This window comes from Lucilia sericata, unplaced genomic scaffold (genome assembly GCF_015586225.1).
Source record: "Lucilia sericata isolate MDLA Ls3-8-SP2 unplaced genomic scaffold, ASM1558622v1 Contig000407F_arrow, whole genome shotgun sequence".
Classification (NCBI taxonomy): Eukaryota; Metazoa; Arthropoda; class Insecta; order Diptera; family Calliphoridae; genus Lucilia; species Lucilia sericata.
This window is the reverse complement of record NW_023994425.1, coordinates 321,419-339,152: the sequence shown is the minus strand read 5'-3', so window position 1 is coordinate 339,152 and position 17,734 is coordinate 321,419. Positions and strand designations below refer to the sequence as shown.

At 29.6% G+C, this 17,734-nt stretch overlaps 2 protein-coding genes across 4 annotated transcripts; both read left to right on the top strand.

Moving 5' to 3' along the window:
* The first annotated feature begins 1,544 nt into the window (after nt 1-1,544).
* On the top strand, nt 1,545-3,925 carry LOC119604597 (protein white). The gene is given in 8 exon segments (XM_037957322.1): nt 1,545-1,791; nt 1,859-2,516; nt 2,578-2,675; nt 2,678-2,708; nt 2,777-2,966; nt 3,025-3,156; nt 3,218-3,496; nt 3,498-3,925. Coding segments are annotated over 7 exon segments (1,686 nt in total). The 5' UTR covers nt 1,545-1,791; nt 1,859-1,896; the 3' UTR covers nt 3,834-3,925.
* A 2,833-nt stretch (nt 3,926-6,758) lies between these two features.
* LOC119604581 (transmembrane protein 120 homolog) lies at nt 6,759-15,472 on the top strand. Of its 3 annotated transcripts, none has more exons than XM_037957280.1 (9): nt 6,759-6,952; nt 8,790-9,043; nt 9,113-9,231; nt 11,793-11,922; nt 11,985-12,124; nt 12,199-12,416; nt 12,486-12,712; nt 14,461-14,613; nt 14,964-15,275. In XM_037957280.1, exons 2-9 carry the CDS (start codon nt 8,972-8,974, stop codon nt 15,078-15,080), a joined length of 1,176 nt encoding a protein of 391 aa, XP_037813208.1. In that variant the 5' UTR covers nt 6,759-6,952; nt 8,790-8,971; the 3' UTR covers nt 15,081-15,275. The 3 variants fall into 3 exon arrangements, with proteins under 3 accessions (XP_037813208.1, XP_037813206.1, XP_037813209.1); XM_037957278.1 differs by lacking the exon at nt 6,759-6,952 and adding an exon at nt 7,304-7,719 and having other exon boundaries at nt 14,964-15,472; XM_037957281.1 differs by lacking the exon at nt 6,759-6,952 and adding an exon at nt 7,476-7,496 and having other exon boundaries at nt 14,964-15,472.
* The last annotated feature ends 2,262 nt before the right edge of the window (nt 15,473-17,734 follow it).

The following is a 17,734-nucleotide window of genomic DNA, read 5'->3' as shown; positions in this document are numbered from 1 at the left end:
TAGTCTAGTCTATAGTCTAGTCTATAGTCTAGTCTATAGTCTAGTCTATAGTCTAGTCTATAGTCTAGTCTATAGTAGTCTATAGTCTAGTCTATAGTCTTGTCTATAGTCTAGTCTATTGTCTTGTCTATAGTCTAGTCTATAGTCTAGTCTATAGTCTAGTCTATAGTCTAGTCTATAGTCTAGTCTATAGTCTAGTCTAGTCTATAGTCTAGTCTATAGTCTAGTCTATAGTCTAGTCTATGTCTAGTCTATAGTCCTAGTCTATAGGCTAGTCTATAGTCTAGTCTATAGTCTAGTCTATAGTCTAGTCTATAGTCTAGTCTATAGTCTAGTCTATAGTCTAGTCTATAGTCTAGTCTATAGTCTAGTCTATAGTCTAGTCTATATTATGTCTAGTCTATAGTCTAGTCTATAGTCTAGTCTATAGTCTAGTCTATAGTCTAGTCTATAGTCTAGTCTATAGTCTAGTCTATAGTCTAGTCTATAGTCTAGTCTATAGTCTAGTCTATAGTCTAGTCTATAGTCTAGTCTATAGTCTAGTCTATAGTCTAGTCCTAATAGTCTAGTCTATAGTCTAGTGCTATAGTCTAGTCGATAGTCTAGTCTAGTCATAGTCTATAGTCTAGTCTATTAGTCTAGTCTATAGTCCTAGTCTATAGTCTAGTCTATAGTCTAGTCTATAGTCTAGTCTATAGTCTAGTCTATAGTCTAGTCTATAGTCTAGTCTATAGTCCTAGTCTATAGTCTAGTCTATAGTCTAGTCTATAGTCTAGTCTATCTAGTCTATAGTAGTCTATAGTCTAGTCTATAGTCTAGTCTATAGTCTAGTCTATAGTCTAGTCTATAGTCTAGTCTATAGTCTAGTCTATAGTCTGATCTATAGTCTAGTCTATAGTCTAGTCTATAGTCTAGTCTATAGTCTAGTCTATAGTCTAGTCTATAGTCTAGTCTATAGTCTAGTCTATAGTCTAGTCTATAGTCTAGTCTATAGTCTAGTCTATAGTCTAGTCTATAGTCTAGTCTATAGTCTAGTCTATAGTCTAGTCTATAGTCTAGTCTATAGTCTAGTCTATAGTCTAGTCTATAGTCTAGTCTATAGTCTAGTCTATAGTCTAGTCTATAGTCTAGTCTATAGTCTAGTCTATAGTCTGGTCTATAGTCTAGTCTATAGTCTAGTCTATAGTCTAGTCTATAGTCTAGTCTATAGTCTAGTCTATAGTCTAGTCTATAGTCTAGTCTATAGTCTGGACTATAGTCTAGTCTATAGTCTAGTCTATAGTCTAGTCTATAGTCTAGTCTATAGTCTAGTCTATAGTCTAGTCTATAGTCTAGTCTATAGTCTAGTCTATAGTCTAGTCTATAGTCTAGTCTATTGTCTAGCCTATATTCTAGACTATAGTATGATCTATAGTCTAGTCTATATAGTAGTCGTGTCTATAGTCTAGCCTGTGGGCCACGTCTATAGTCTAGTCTTCGCCAATGCAGGGTTAATCAACAACATACAAAAACAATTTTAACATTTCTGTTTACTTCCTCTTTCTTTCAATTTTCAGACTCCGGGACCCCTTGAAGCATCGGCCATCAATAGCGGTTTTAGCAAAAGTTATGGTTCTTTAGTATCCAATGAGTCCGCTTCCGAAAAGCTTACATATTCCTGGTGCAATCTAGATGTTTTCGGGGAAGTTCATCAACCGGGTTCGAATTGGAAGCAGTTGGTAAATCGTGTCAAAGGTGTATTCTGCAATGAAAGACATATACCCAAGCCTCGTAAACACTTGATTAAGAATGGTGAGTTTTTATCATAAAAGAAGAAATATTGGTCTTATTTTCCTTAACAATTCGTTGCCATTAACAGTCTGTGGCGTGGCCTATCCCGGAGAATTGTTGGCAGTAATGGGTAGTTCTGGAGCTGGTAAAACAACTCTACTAAATGCCTTAGCATTTCGTTCAGCCCGAGGAGTACAAATCTCTCCCTCCAGTGTACGCATGCTCAATGGTCATCCCGTAGACGCCAAAGAAATGCAAGCCCGATGTGCCTATGTCCAACAGGACGATTTATTTATAGGCTCTCTTACAGCACGGGAACATTTGATCTTTCAAGCTACCGTTCGTATGCCACGCACTATGACCCAGAAGCAAAAACTACAAAGAGTCGATCAAGTTATACAGGATCTGTCATTGATTAAATGTCAAAATACCATAATCGGTGTACCTGGACGTGTTAAAGGTTTATCAGGGGGTGAACGTAAACGTTTGGCATTCGCCTCGGAAGCACTAACCGATCCCCCGCTCTTGATTTGTGATGAACCCACCTCGGGTTTGGATTCGTTTATGGCTGCGAGTGTGGTGCAGGTTTTGAAGAAACTATCACAGCGTGGCAAAACTGTTATATTGACTATACATCAACCTTCTTCGGAATTGTATGAACTATTCGATAAGATTTTATTGATGGCTGAAGGTAGAGTGGCTTTCTTAGGTACGCCTGTCGAGGCGGTAGACTTTTCTCATTGTAAGTTGGGTTTTGGATAAATATGTTACTATTTTTTTAATATTAAATTTTAAAATTTTTCTAAGCATTGGCGCCCAGTGCCCTACCAATTATAATCCAGCCGATTTCTATGTCCAAGTCTTGGCTGTTGTACCCGGACGAGAAATGGAATCTCGCGATCGTATTTCAAAATTTGCGATAATTTTGCGGTGGGAAAGTACGTTCAGTAGTTTGAATTTTTGAAGCAATCCATTTTCTTAAACTTATGTTTTCACCAACTTTTAGAGTTTCTCGGGAAATGGAACAGAATTTCCAAAAGATTGCTGCCAAGACTGATGGTTTGCAGAAAGATGATGAAACTACCATACTTTACAAGGCCTCTTGGTTTACCCAGTTTCGAGCGATTATGTGGCGTTCTTGGATATCAACATTAAAGGAACCGTTGCTGGTCAAAGTGCGCTTGATACAAACTACGGTAAAAACGTGAATCGGGTATTCTTCCGAGCCTAACTAACCTTCTTATTGTTTTTCAGATGGTTGCAGTTTTAATTGGTTTAATATTCTTAAATCAGCCTATGACCCAAGTGGGAGTGATGAACATCAATGGCGCCATTTTCCTCTTTCTCACCAATATGACTTTTCAAAATGTTTTTGCTGTAATCAATGTAAGTTTTCAAGATTTTCGAAAATTTGCAATATTTATTCATCTCATATAATCTGTTGCAGGTTTTCACCTCTGAACTACCGGTCTTTATGCGAGAAACACGAAGTCGCCTCTATCGTTGTGATACTTATTTTCTGGGTAAAACTTTAGCCGAATTGCCGTTATTCTTAGTGGTACCATTTCTTTTTATCGCCATTGCCTATCCCATGATTGGTTTACGTCCTGGCATTACCCATTTCCTTAGCGCCTTAGCATTGGTTACTCTGGTGGCTAATGTTTCCACTTCCTTTGGTTATTTGATTTCTTGTGCCAGTACCTCCACTTCCATGGCTTTATCGGTGGGGTCCTCCTGTTACCATACCTTTCCTGCTATTCGGTGGTTTCTTCTTGAATTCCGGTTCTGTGCCTGTGTACTTTAAATGGTTATCCTACTTCTCATGGTTCCGCTATGCCAACGAGGGTCTTTTAATCAATCAATGGGCTGATGTACAACCGGGTGAAATTACCTGCACCTCTACCAATACCACCTGTCCCAGTTCGGGTAAAGTTATTTTGGAGACTCTAAACTTTTCGGAGACAAATTTACCTTTCGATTATATGGGTTTGATTTTGTTAATTTTGATCTTTCGTATTGCTGCTTATGTGGCTTTGAAAATGCGCACCAAACGTAAGGAATAAAGAGAGTGGAGCGGAAAGTTGGTTACCATTACATATATATTTAGATTTAAAGATTTTAAACACAGGGTTACTGTAAATAAAGATTTATACAATACCCATTATTAATTGGTGATTTTTAATTGATTTAAAAGGTACTGGGTAGAATTAGTTCAGTTCTAGTTTCTAATTCAGTTCTAGTTCAGTTCTAGGTTCAGTTTCTAGTTCTAGTTCAGTTCTAGTTCAGTTCTAGTTCAGTTCTAGTTCAGTTCTAGTTCAGTTCTAGTTCAGTTCTAGTTCAGTTCTAGTTCAGTTCTAGTTCAGTTCTAGTTCAGTTCCAGTTCAGTTCTAGTTCAGTTCTAGTTCAGTTCTAGTTCAGTTTCTAGTTCAGTCTGTTCTAGTTCTAGTTCAGTTCTAGTTCAGTTTAGTTCTAGTTCAGTTTCTAGTTCAGTTTAGTTCAGTTCTAGTTCAGTTCTAGTTCAGTTCTAGTTCAGTTCTAGTTCAGTTCTAGTTCAGTTCTAGTTCAGTTCTAGTTCAGTTCCAGTTCAGTTCTAGTTCAGTTCTAGTTCAGTTCTAGTTCAGTTCTAGTTCAGTTCTAGTTCAGTTCTAGTTCAGTTCTAGTTCAGTTCAGTTCAGTTCTAGTTCAGTTCTAGTTCAGTTCTAGTTCAGTTCTAGTTCAGTTCTAGTTCAGTTCTAGTTCAGTTCTAGTTCAGTTCTAGTTCAGTTCTAGTTCAGTTCAGTTCAGTTCTAGTTCAGTTCTAGTTCAGTTCTAGTTCAGTTCTAGTTCAGTTCTAGTTCAGTTCTAGTTCAGTTCTAGTTCAGTTCTAGTTCAGTTCTAGTTCAGTTCTAGTTCAGTTCTAGTTCAGTTCTAGTTCAGTTCTAGTTCAGTTCTAGTTCAGTTCTAGTTCAGTTCTAGTTCAGTTCTAGTTCAGTTCTAGTTCAGTTCTAGTTCAGTTCTAGTTCAGTTCTAGTTTCAGTCTAGTTCAGTTCTAGTTCAGTTCTAGTTCAGTTCTAGTTCAGTTCTAGTTGCAGTTCTAGTTCAGTTCTAGTTCAGTTCTATTCAGTTCTAGTTCAGTTCTAGTTCAGTTCTAGTTCAGTTCTAGTTCAGTTCTAGTTCAGTTCTAGTTCAGTTCTAGTTCAGTTCTAGTTCAGTTCTAGTTCAGTTCTAGTTCAGTTCTAGTTCAGTTCTAGTTCAGTTCTAGTTCAGTTCTAGTTCAGTTCTAGTTCAGTTCTAGTTCAGTTCTAGTTCAGTTCTAGTTCAGTTCTAGTTCAGTTCTAGTTCAGTTCTAGTTCAGTTCTAGTTCAGTTCTAGTTCAGTTCTAGTTCAGTTCTAGTTCAGTCTAGTTCAGTTCTAGTTCAGTTCTAGTTCAGTTCTAGTTCAGTTCTAGTTCAGTTCTAGTTCAGTTCTAGTTCAGTTCTAGTTCAGTTTCTATGTCAGTTCTAGTTCAGTTCTAGTTCAGTTCTAGTTCAGTTCTAGTTCAGTTCTAGTTCAGTTCTAGTTCAGTTCTAGTTCAGTTCTAGTTCAGTTCTAGTTCAGTTCTAGTTCAGTTCTAGTTCAGTTCTAGTTCAGTTCTAGTTCAGTTCTAGTTTCAGTTCTAGTTCAGTTCTAGTTCAGTTCTAGTTCAGTTCTAGTTCAGTTCTAGTTCAGGTTCTAGTTCAGTTCTAGTTCAGTTCTAGTTCAGTTCTAGTTCAGTTCTAGTTCAGTTCTAGTTCAGTTCTAGTTCAGTTCTAGTTCAGTTCTAGTTCAGTTCTAGTTCAGTTCTAGTTCAGTTCTAGTTCAGTTCTAGTTCAGTTCTAGTTCAGTTCTAGTTCAGTTCTAGTTCAGTTCTAGTTCAGTTCTAGTTCAGTTCTAGTTCAGTTCTAGTTCAGTTCTAGTTCAGTTCTAGTTCAGTTCTAGTTCAGTTCTAGTTCAGTTCTAGTTCAGTTCTAGTTCAGTTCTAGTTCAGTTCTAGTTCAGTTCTAGTTCAGTTCTAGTTCAGTTCTAGTTCAGTTCTAGTTCAGTTCTAGTTCAGTTCTAGTTCAGTTCTAGTTCAGTTCTAGTTCAGTTCTAGTTCAGTCTAGTTCAGTTCTAGTTCAGTTCTAGTAGTTCAGTCTCTAGTTCAGTTCTAGTTCAGTTCTAGTTCAGTTCAGTTCAGTCTGTAGTTCTAGTTCAGTTCTAGTTCAGTTCTAGTTCAGTTCTAGTTCAGTTCTATTCAGTTCTAGTCAGTCTAGTTCGAGTTCTAGTTCAGTTCTAGTTCAGTTCTAGTTCAGTTTCTAGTTCAGTTCTAGTTCAGTTCTAGTTCAGTTCTAGTTTCAGTTCTAGTTCAGTTCTAGTTCAGTTCTAGTTCAGTTCTAGTTCAGTTCTAGTTCAGTTCTAGTTCAGTTCTAGTTCAGTTCTAGTTTCCTTTAGTTCAGTTCTAGTTCAGTTCTAGTTCAGTTCTAGTTCAGTTCTAGTTCAGTTCTAGTTCAGTTCTAGTTCAGTTCTAGTTCAGTTCTAGTTCAGTTCTAGTTCAGTTCTAGTTCAGTTCTAGTTCAGTTCTAGTTCAGTTCTAGTCAGTTCTAGTTCAGTTCTAGTTTCAGTTCTAGTTCAGTTCTAGTTCAGTTCTAGCTTCAGTTCTAGTTCAGTTCTAGTTCAGTTCTAGTTCAGTTCTAGTTCAGTTCTAGTTCAGTTCTAGTTCAGTTCTAGTTCAGTTCTAGTTCAGTTCTAGTTCAGTTCTAGTTCAGTTCTAGTTCAGTTCTAGTTCTAGTTCAGTTGTTATTTAATTCTGAGTTAAGAAAATGAAAAAAATTTCCAAAAATTTTGTAAATAGTTTTTATTTAAAAATTAAATTACCGTTATATTTTATTTCCCACAATACGACCCTGTTCTAATTTAGTACATATGGCTTGTGTAAACCCAGTTGTAGTTATTCACCACTGATTTACATTGACAAACAGCTGTTGAAGGGGTGAAAATGTTTGACAATCATCTTTTTTTCCATTTTAACCCAACACAGTAAACATACCGGCATAGAAAAAAAAGCAATAGAAATTTATAAGAAAAAACGAAAGAAATTCTATGAAAATTTGTCTTAATTCTATAAAATAGAATATAAAATTAATTTTAAGAAGATTTGTGTTTAGAGAAGTGAGAAGTATTAATAAAAATTGATAAAATTTTGAAGGTAAGCTGGTTTGAAAGACAACGTCATCAGATGCTAAAAGCAAAAATGAAGAAAAAATGCCGTGACGTTTAGACAAAAGTTTTTTTTATGATATGAATAAAACAAAAAATAAATAAAAGTGGTGTGACGGGAACGTGCATTAAGAGAATTAAGCTTTTTTTGTGGTCGCTGCTTATTTTTCCATAAAAAATATAAATATTTTTGCCTATTGTTTTACCTTTTGCTTCCAGAGCAGCTAGAGTGCTAGAGAAAAACAAAAGCAATAACAACAACGCATTTTGTATAAAGAAGAGTGAATAAAAAATAAAATAAAACTAATCTAATCAAGAAAATATACACGAGAAAAAAGTGAATACGAAGAAAAATAAAAAAATTGCAAACAACACAAGAGGTTTTAACTAAATAATTATTAAATCTACAAATTGTTGAACAGCAATAACCGCAGCAATAACAACAACAATAAAAAGAACAACTAAACATACAAATCATAGTCCGAGTTCAGCTGGATAACAATAAAATAATAATACAAAATTTGCCATTATAGGTATTGTTGTTATTGTTTTAGATTATTCAATTTCATATTTTTATTTATTTCGAGAGTGAGTGAGTGATTCGCTGGCTTTTTTTAGCTGGTTCCCCACTATGGATGTCGAATAGTTGAAAACAGTTATTTTCATAGCGCAGACAAGGTGCCAAGCCAGAAAAATATAATCGGTAAACGGTCGCGCACGGTAGTTAAAGAAATTGTCAATTCTTAAGTGAAACGGGTGAGCTGAAATTTTCCTCTAGGCTAAGGGGTCATAGGAAAATTCAGTATAAATTTTGCTATAAAAAGAATAAAGAGGAAAAGTGTCATTTGTTGTTGTAATATTAAAAAGAAATATAACACGTGTAGTCATTATTCATAAAAAACATTTTATTTCATATTTGTTAACTTAAAAATAGAATTTGGACCTCAAATTGTCATCTCTTTAAATATTTAATCAACAATTTTGTAAATAAGTTTACAACAAAACTTAAATTTTTTGTAAAATCTAAAAAATACACACACAAGATTTGTGTAGTCATGTTAAATCTCATCATTTTATTGTTTTAGTTGAATATTTTTTTGGTGCTGCTGTAGTTTTTTACTATTGTTGTTGTTATTTTAACTGCGTACTTGACAGCCAATGAGTTCAAGACCCTCAACATATTAAAAAACACTATACTTTAGTCATAAATATTGGCAAAGGGAAAATGTTATTTCGTAGTTTTAAAGTTAAAATTAAAATTTTGTTAAAATTATGATTAAAAACAACAATTTTATTTGAATTTATTATAAAATTTGTCAAAGAAAACAGATTTTAAACAATTTTTTAACTTAAGTCTAATTTTTTAAGAATTTCTTTAAAAGAAATAATAGAAAATAAAAAAATTTTATATATTATGAATACTGAAAGTGGTTAGATCTGGAAAATTTACTTTTGAGGTCTTAAACTTTGTTTAAGCGCGTTTAGTTAAACTCGCAAACGGAGAGTTTAGTTAAGTTTAAACATTTTAAATAATACTTAGTTAAAATTCCAGGTTTTGCACTATCCAATTTTCTAAATTTTAATAAATTTTAGCAAAATTTTTCAAAAAATTATGCTCAAACTTTCTTGAAAATAAAAAATATTTTTATCTAATAAATATTTCAACTGACTAGAATTAAACCAAATCATTTTGAAGCCAGAAATAATAAAGTATATATAATACTTTTTCCCTTAACCAATAAATTTTTTCTATTTTAGATTTTTTAATATTTTAACAACATCTCAAAATAATTGACAATATTTTACCTTGTCTTTTTTCATTATAGAAGATCATTCTCTCTACCATCCTCTCTTTGATTATCTTATAACAAAAATATAACTGCAACTAAAAACATTAAAAAAGAAACCAACAACACAAGGTTAAACCTACAAGAGCAAGGCCGTTTAAAGGCATTCTTATTTCAATTTTAATTACTGGCGTGATCATTTTGCAAAACATACCACAACAATGGCCAATAATAATATAGATACTTTAACAAATGAATGGGATGAATTAAATCGCGAATTTGTAGATTTGGAGGTAAGTTAAGAGAAAGTAATAAAATATAATTAAACTGCTGTTAATCATTAATTTCTTTGGTATTTTTAGGACTGTAATCGCAAATATATTGAATTGCTGGAACAATTACATTCCCATCAACAGAAATGTTTTAATGAAATTAAACATCAACGTTATCGCATGAATCAAATAAGCGCCTCTTTAAAACAGTAAGTTTTTTTAATTTTTATTTAAACTTTTTTTTTAATATAAAATAATTTGGCAATGAATAAACCATTTAGGTTTGAAATGTAAACCAAATTAATTATAGATTTATTTCTTTAATTTATTTTAAAGTGTGCAAAAGTTAATTTTGTACATTTTGAAAATTTGTCATTAATATTCAGACATAAACAACAACAACAAAGAAAGAATTCTATTAATATAAACAATTTGTTTACTAATTTGCTGTTCGGGTCAATAAGAGTGCAAGTGTTTTGTATTTTTTTTTTTTTTTTTAATGAACAACTTATATAAATAATACCTTTGCTGGTTACCATAAATCTGCATAAGGAATACTTTTCAGAAACAAAGTTTTGACAAAGCATTCTTTCAAAATTCCTTTTAATTTAAAATTTTTAAACAAAATTAATAATTCTTAAAAATATTTTAAAGAAATGATTACAATTTAAAAATAATTATATCTAACGTTTACTGACATAGATTGGAAACGAAACATTTCATTTTGAAACCTTAAACTTAGTTTAAGCGCGTTTAGTTAAACCCGCTTAAACAGAGTTTAATTAATTTTAAAATTTTTAAACATCTTATGGTTAAAAGATAATATTTTTCCAGAAAACATTTTTTTAGTTTTCATAATTTTTTGTTAAATAATTATGAAATTTAGTTAAAAAAAAATTTAAAAAAAATATATGTTTTTTGAAATCTTAAACTATGTTAAAGCGGGTTTAGTTAAAATTCAAACTTTTAAACAATTAATGGTTAAAAGAAAATATTTTTCTAGAAAGAATTTTTTGATTTCTCTACTTTTTTGTTAAATAGTTATGTAATTAAGTTAAAAAATTTAATAAAAATAAAGAAATTATGTATGTATCAAGTGAAGGCAACTATTAGTACACGAAAATGTGTTTTTGAAATCTTAAACTTCGTTTAAGTGGGTTTAGTTAAACTTGCTTTAACAGAGTTTAGTGAAAATTAAAACTTTAAAACTTAAACTTTAATTAAAAGACAAACTTTTCCCAGAAGTTATTTCTTCGATTTCTCTATTTTTGTTAAATAGTTATGAAATTTTGTTAAAAAAATTTAATAAAGATAAACAAATTGTATTTGTAAAAATTGTAGGCAGTTATTAGTACACCAAAATGTGATTTTGAAATCTTAAACTTCGTTTAAGCGGGTTTAGTTAAACTCGCTTTAACAGAGTTTAGTGAAAATGAAAGCTTTCAAACAGGTTTTTATTAAAAGATAAAAGTTTTTCAGACAAATGTTTTTGCTTTTACTATATTTTTTGTCAAATATTTTAACAAATTGTTTTCAAAAATTAATAAAAATAAAAAATGAATATCTATTAACATTGTAGGCAGATATTAGACCAAGAATATATGATTTTAAAACCTTAAACTTTGTTTAAGCGCGTTTAGTTAAACTCGCTTTTAGAGAGTTTAGTTAAATTTAAAACATTTAAACAGCTTTTCATTAAAAGACTATAGTTTTCCAGACAATTTTTTTGCTCTCACTACATTTTTTGTCAAATATTTAAAAAAATTTGTTTTAAGAAATTCATAAAAATAAAAAATTGGTATATATAAACATTTTAGGCGGTTATTAGAACACGAACATTTGACTTTAAAACCTTAAACTTCGTTTAAGCGGGTTTAGTTAAACTCGCTTTAACAGAGTTTAGTGAAAATTACAAGTTTTAAACAACTTTTATTTAAAAAGTAAATTTATTCCAGACAAAATTTTTTTGTTTTAAGAATTTGTTACATAATTTTTTTTAAATTTATTTCATAGTTACTTCCTTTTTAGTTTTACAAAAACATAAACAATTACTTTTGGATACAAAGTTCTAACTAAGATTTCCTTATTAATTTTATATCCAGCAATAATTTGATTAAATTTCTTTACAATTTCTATTTTATAAAATAAAACAATACCGCTTGTTTACCGATAATATTTATAATTGTTATTATGCACTTAAGGAATTTTTCTTTACTTTCAAACCATTTTTTAATATGGTTAACGATATCTATTATATATTTTCGACAACTTTGTGAGAAAAGTGAAATTTGTACCTTGGATTTCTTATTAATATTTTTGCCTTTTCTACGAATACGATAAGAATTTGTTGTGTTGTTAATTGAATTGAAATAAAAATAGCTGTTATAAAATTCTTAACAATTATTAAACAAATTTAAGAAAGAAGCAAAACAACATAGAAAAGAAAACATAATTTTTGTTGGTGGGTATCCAAGCCCCAAAAATAAAACAAAAACATTATTAAATGTTTGCAGGTGTATTCCATTTTAACTAAGTTCTTAATCAATTTTATAATGTTTATTTCTATTTTAACTTTTTTGCCATTTAATTGATAAGAAAACTTATGATGACATTTATAATCAATGACTATTATGTTTTGCTTGTTTCATTTCTAATTATTAAAAAGATAAACAAAATTTAAAAAAATTTTAAACAAAAAACGCCATAAAATTCTCGAAATTTGCTATTAAATAGTTTTTAACAACAAACATTTCCCTTCTTTCCTCTATAGATTCAAAAATATCCAATCACCCGAAGAAAAAGAAAAAGTTGCTGAATTACAGAAAAATACTCTGAAACGTAAAGCACAACTTTATGAAATTGAACAGTCATTACCTGCTAAATCAGGACGTTATCTAAGAGTAAGTGATTTTTTTTTTAATAATACTAAAAACCGTTAACTGATATTTCATTTTTTCAACAGATAATTTTAGGTGATGTTAATGTCTCCATTCTTAATAGAAATGACAAAGTACGCTATAAAGATGAATATGAAAAATTCAAATTGATACTTAATGTCATAGGTCTGTTAATGGCATTTGTTAATTTGATATTTAATTACAGGTAAATTTTAGTTAATTACATTTTTTCACTTAAAATATAAATAACATGAATTTTTTTGGTTTTTTTGTCACTAGAGCCCTCGAATTATCCTATATTTTCCTCTTAGTTTGGTACTATTGTACCTTAACTATACGTGAATCAATTTTGAAGGTAAATGGCTCTCGCATTAAGGGATGGTGGCGGGCCCATCATTTTATCTCCACCGTGGCCGCAGGTGTTTTATTGGTTTGGCCTCAGGGTGAACATTGGCAAATGTTTAGAAATCAATTTATGTACTTTAATGCCTATATAAGTAAGTCTTATTTGTTTTTTGACTTGTGATATTATATTAATGTTTCTTCTGGGTTTTCGCCCTTTTCAGGCATGGTCCAATATCTACAATTCGGTTATCAAAAGGGTTTGCTGTATCGTTTAAAGGCCTTGGGTGAACGTCATAATATGGACATTACCATTGAGGGCTTCCACTCTTGGATGTGGCGCGGTTTAAGTTTCTTATTGCCCTTCTTGTTCATGGGTTATGCCTTCCAGGCCTATAATGCTTGGACTTTGTATAAATTGTCTATCACTCCACCAGATGCACCATGGCATGTAAGTGTTTTAGAATTTAGAAAATTTAATACAAGTAAAATTTTACCAAAAATATTTCGAAAAAAATATATTTTTAATGAAAAAGCTTTTTCGATATAAATAAAAAAGCATTTCCATAATTCTTTTTTTTACAAAAATTCTTTGGTTTTTATATTAAAAAACTGAAAAAGCTTTTGTTTGGCATAAAGTTCGAAAAAGCTTTTTGTAATAAACGTTTTTGAATAAAAAATGGTTTTTAACTAAAAATTTTTTTATAAAAACCTCTTTTCGAAATTAATGCTTTCTTAATTAATTAAAGGTTTTTAATAAAAAAGCTTTTTCGAAATTAAAGCTTGTTTATTAAAAAAAGCTTTTTCGAAACTAAAACTTTTTTATTAAAAAAAAGCTTTTTTTAATAAAAAAAAGCTTTTTCGAAATTAAAGCATTCTTAATAAAACGTTTATTTAATTCGTTTTGAACAAAAATAAAATTTTTCCATCAAAATTTATTTTTATATAAAAGTTTTTACTTCAAAAAGCTTTTACAAACTTTATTTACGGAAACGCTTTTACTATAAAGCTTTATTAATCTAAATTTATTCTTGAATAACATTTTTCATAAACAAAAGTTTCACAACCCTTTTTTTTCAAAAAAGGTTTTTCAATAAAAGCTCTTTGTAATAAAAGTTTTTGTATGAAAAAAGCTTTTTCATAAAAAGCTTTCTTCAAATAAATTTAAAAAAAAAAAAAACTTTTTTGAAATAAAATTTTTAAAATAAAAATATTTTTATTAAAAAGCTTTTTGGAAGACTAACTTTTCCAATATAAATAAATATTTTTAACAAAAAGCTTTTTTTAAAAAAAAACTTATTTATTTCGATTAATTTTTTTAACAGCTATATTAAGCTTTTTAAATAAAGCTTTACTCTAAATTTATTCTTGAATGAGCTTTCTCATAAGCAAAAATTTCACGAGCTTTTTTCTTAAAAAGGTGTTTCAATAATAAAATGTTAGACAAATCACATATTAATTGTTAAAATGATTCGTAGATAGTCTTCCAGAATTTTTTTTTTTTTTTTTTGCAAAAAAAACTTTCACCATTTTTAACAAAAAGCTCTTTCAAAATTGTTTACATGCATTTAAAAAAAGATAGTTTATAATTAAAAAAGCTTTTAATTTTTTTGCAAAAAAGCTTGCACAACATTTTTACAAAGCTTTAAGTAAGTATATTTCTGAATTTATTAAAGAAAATGCTTTTTTACATTTTTTTGCAAAAAAAAAAATAGTTAAAAAAAGTTTTCAACACAATTGTAATAAAGTTTTTTCTGACTCTCTCAAAATTATTTTCTTTTATAAAAAGTTTTTTTCAATGTTCTTTATAAAAAGCTTTATTTCAAGTTTTTCTAGAAAAAAACTTAATTTTTTTGCAAAAAAGCTTTTTTTAATTTTTTTTTTCAAAAAAGCTTGCACAACATGTTTACAAAGCTTTTTTAAGCATTTTTCTGAATTTAGTAAAGAAACTACTTTTTTACATTCTTTTGCAAAAAAAAAAATTAAAAAGGTTTTCAACACAATTTTAATAAAGTTTTTCCTAACTTTCTAAAAACTATTTTCTTTTATAAAAAATCTTTTTTCAAACATTCTTCAACTCCTTTCTAATATTTGTTTTATTTAGAAATCGTTTCCTAAAATTTTTTCACCAAAAAAGCTTTTTTACATAATAGCTTTTCCTAAGAAATCTGTAAATTTGATTATTTTTCTTTTTTCCAGGTTTCTGCTTTAAGCGGTTTGTTCTTCTTGCTGTTTATTGGCAACATTACTACAACTCTGCTGGTGGTACCCGAAAAGATACGTGAACGCGCCAAGGAGCGTTATCGCTTGATCAGTATGGGCAAATCAATGAAATTGCGCAAACAAATGAAGGTGAGTTTTAAATAAGAAAATAAAATCACATGGGATTTCTAATTGATTTATGAAATCGGTTAACTGAAGCCTTAAAACCCTGATAACAAGTTAATGCATTCATAATTGAAAGAACTTTAGAAATTCTAAAATTAGGAATTTCTTGTTCAAAGTCTAACGCCATAATCTTGATCAATTGCACTCTAACACAAGTGCAGTAATTCGGTTCTTGATTTTTGTGACTGATATTGATAGTCTGTTTATCTTAGTTGATGACAGTCCAAGATAGAGCAGAAAATCACTAGAGACAAATGGTTTTGTGACAAGTTTTATTGTATTAATATATATTTTTTTTAATTTTATATTTACAGAATAGCATGAGCGAATCTGAATTGTCCTCTAAACAAGCCACTACCACTACATCACCCATGGCCGATTCTACCACATCATTGGACTCAACAACGCCCGAAGACAAGAAAAGCAACTAGTGATAATAATCTAAAAACACACACACACACAAAACTATTAAAGGAAACAAGAACTTAAGTTCCATTAAATTAAATAAAACATAATTTATGAAACATACATAAAAAAGTAACATGCAGACTTAGAATATTTATAATAGAAACACTAACCTACCGAAATATGAAATTGAAAAATAAAAAACCATTTAAATTATAAAATAATAATAATACAACAATTTAAACACAAACATAGTTAAACCCCTTAAACAAACCCATAACATTTCAAGATAACACAACAAACACTTTATTGTAAAGGCATGTTTTAGAATGAAAGAAGTATACTTTTGTAAGAGAATATTACAAAAAAAAAAAAAAAAAAGCAAAAGCAAAAGCTTTAAAGTTTGATTAAGGTTTGGCTCAATAAAAAGCAAGGTTGGAAGATTAAAGTTAAAACCTCTTAATTATTCTACATCTAAGCCAAACTGTTCATAACTTTGAAAGCTTTTCTCTATTGATATTTTAAAGCTTTGGTATTTTAGTTTTATAGTTTTGCTTAGAAGTTTAAAAACTTCAAAGGTGATTTGTAGTATAATTTTAATAATTGCATCATTTTTTTTTCTTCAAATTTGCTCAAAGTTTTGTAAGTTCCTTTACAAATTCAATTATTTCTACATATAATTATAATAGATTCAAATTCTAATGTAGAAATTTAAATTTAATAACCTAATTTATAGTGTTATGATGTAATTAGTTTAAATGTTACTCTTTGTTTAATTTATTATTTTACGTAGTTTCCTCTTTTCTAACTTTAAGTTATAATTAATTACTTATTATTTATAAATATCATTTGTTACATAAGTCTGTCAGTTAAAGCTCAGGAATATTCATTCCAGAAAACGAAACTAAAGACGAAAGAATAAAAAAAAAAGATTGCATTCTCTTTACACAAACTCTATGAGCTAAAAGAAAAAACAAATCACTAAATTACACACTTTAGTAATACGAGTATTTGTAATATTTTTTTTTCTTTTTGTATTTTTTCAAATGATAGCATTTAACTGGATAAAACTATTAAAACAAGTTAATTTAGCTTAAGTCATTTAATGAATTGAGTTTAATTAACATTTATATTGAAAAAAACTCTCCCCAACAAATCACCATTAGAGGAGTAATTACAATTTTTAAAAAATTTAATTAATATTTTTTGGAAAATTGAAAAAAAAAACACAAAAGTTGTTTAAAATTTAAATGTTCTTATTTTAAATTATTAAATAATAAACTTTAAGTAATTGTGTAAAAATAAAATGGAATTTTAACAAAACAAACAAATCAAGCAAAAGCTTTAAATTTTTTCATTATTAAGACACAGAAAGATAATGCTTGCTTGATAGATGATAGATAGATAGATAGATAGATAGATAGATAGATAGATAGATAGATAGATAGATAGATAGATAGATAGATAGATAGATAGATAGATAGATAGATAGATAGACAAATTAATGCCGACGTGCTTTACGTGAACATCTGCCATGATTGGCCTACTTCAAGGTGGTCTTTTTCAACCACTGGGTGAGCTTCTGTGACGACGCACCAACGCCCGATTGTTCTTCTTACACGCAAGTGCTTGAGCTATCTAATCTCTGATCATTGCTGCCTCGATGCTTAACTTCTGGCATGCAAAAACATCACTTGCGTTTATAACCATGCAGATGGGATGGCCTCTGTTGAGTCGACAACAGCACATAGTGGATCCCGAAGGACCAGCCATTACATAGTCCTGAGGGCAACTGGCCACCCGTAGTACCAGATTATGTGGTGCTCTGGTCTGACCTCTGGCAATCTATGCAAGGACTAAGCCAGGCAGTAGACTGTAACCATTTTTTCAGTCCCGGCCAGACTGGAGGTATTGGCCACCTCTTTATACCCCGGGATTGCAATACACCAAAACGAGGGTCTTTCATCAAGGAAACATGCCCCGGGAGGACATAGAAAAACAGTCGCAAAAAGCTTAATATAAAAATAATCACAAAAAAGCTTTTTCAATAAAGCTAATTTATCGAAAAATGTTTCTACTGGAAGAAGCCGTTTTCTATCAAAAGCTTTTTTAAATTTTTATTAAAAAACTAGACTTAACGAAATAAAGCTTTTTCAAAAAATGCAAATAAATTGTACATTAAACATTTCGATTCGACCAAAAAAGCTTTTACATTTAAAAAAAAAGTCACAAAATGCTGTTTCAGTAAAATTGTTCGAAAAAATGTTCATCTAAAATATATTTTTTTATAAAATCACTTTTTCCAACTAAAGAAATCTTTACATTTTTACGAAAAAGCTTTACAACCATTTTCTTCCAAAAAGATTTTTAAATTTTACGAAAAATACAATATCGCCATTTTTAATTTGTACAAAAAAGCTTTTTAAAACATCTTTTTGTAAAAAGGCTAGAAATATACACTTTTAACAAAATAAGAGCTTTTTCATAAAAACCTTTAAAAACACAAATAAATTGTACATTACAATGTTCGTTTTACATAAATACTCGCTTTTCCAGTAAAAATCCACAAAAAAGTTTTTATACAAAAAATGTTCATTTAAGATAATTTTTATCTTAAAAACACTTTTTCCAACTTAAAAAGCTTTACATTTTTAGAAAAAGCTTCATCGCAATTTTTACC

What these genes read in the sequence shown, in the direction of transcription:
- LOC119604581 (XM_037957278.1), top strand. Translation starts at nt 8,972, where the DNA reads ATGGCCAATAATAATATAGATACTTTAACAAATGAATGGGATGAATTA. An exon ending in ATAAGCGCCTCTTTAAAACA is followed by an intron (nt 9,232 to 11,792) that starts GTAAGTTTTTTT and finishes TTTCCTCTATAG; the next exon opens with ATTCAAAAATATCCAATCAC. An exon ending in AATTTGATATTTAATTACAG is followed by an intron (nt 12,125 to 12,198) that starts GTAAATTTTAGT and finishes TTTTGTCACTAG; the next exon opens with AGCCCTCGAATTATCCTATA.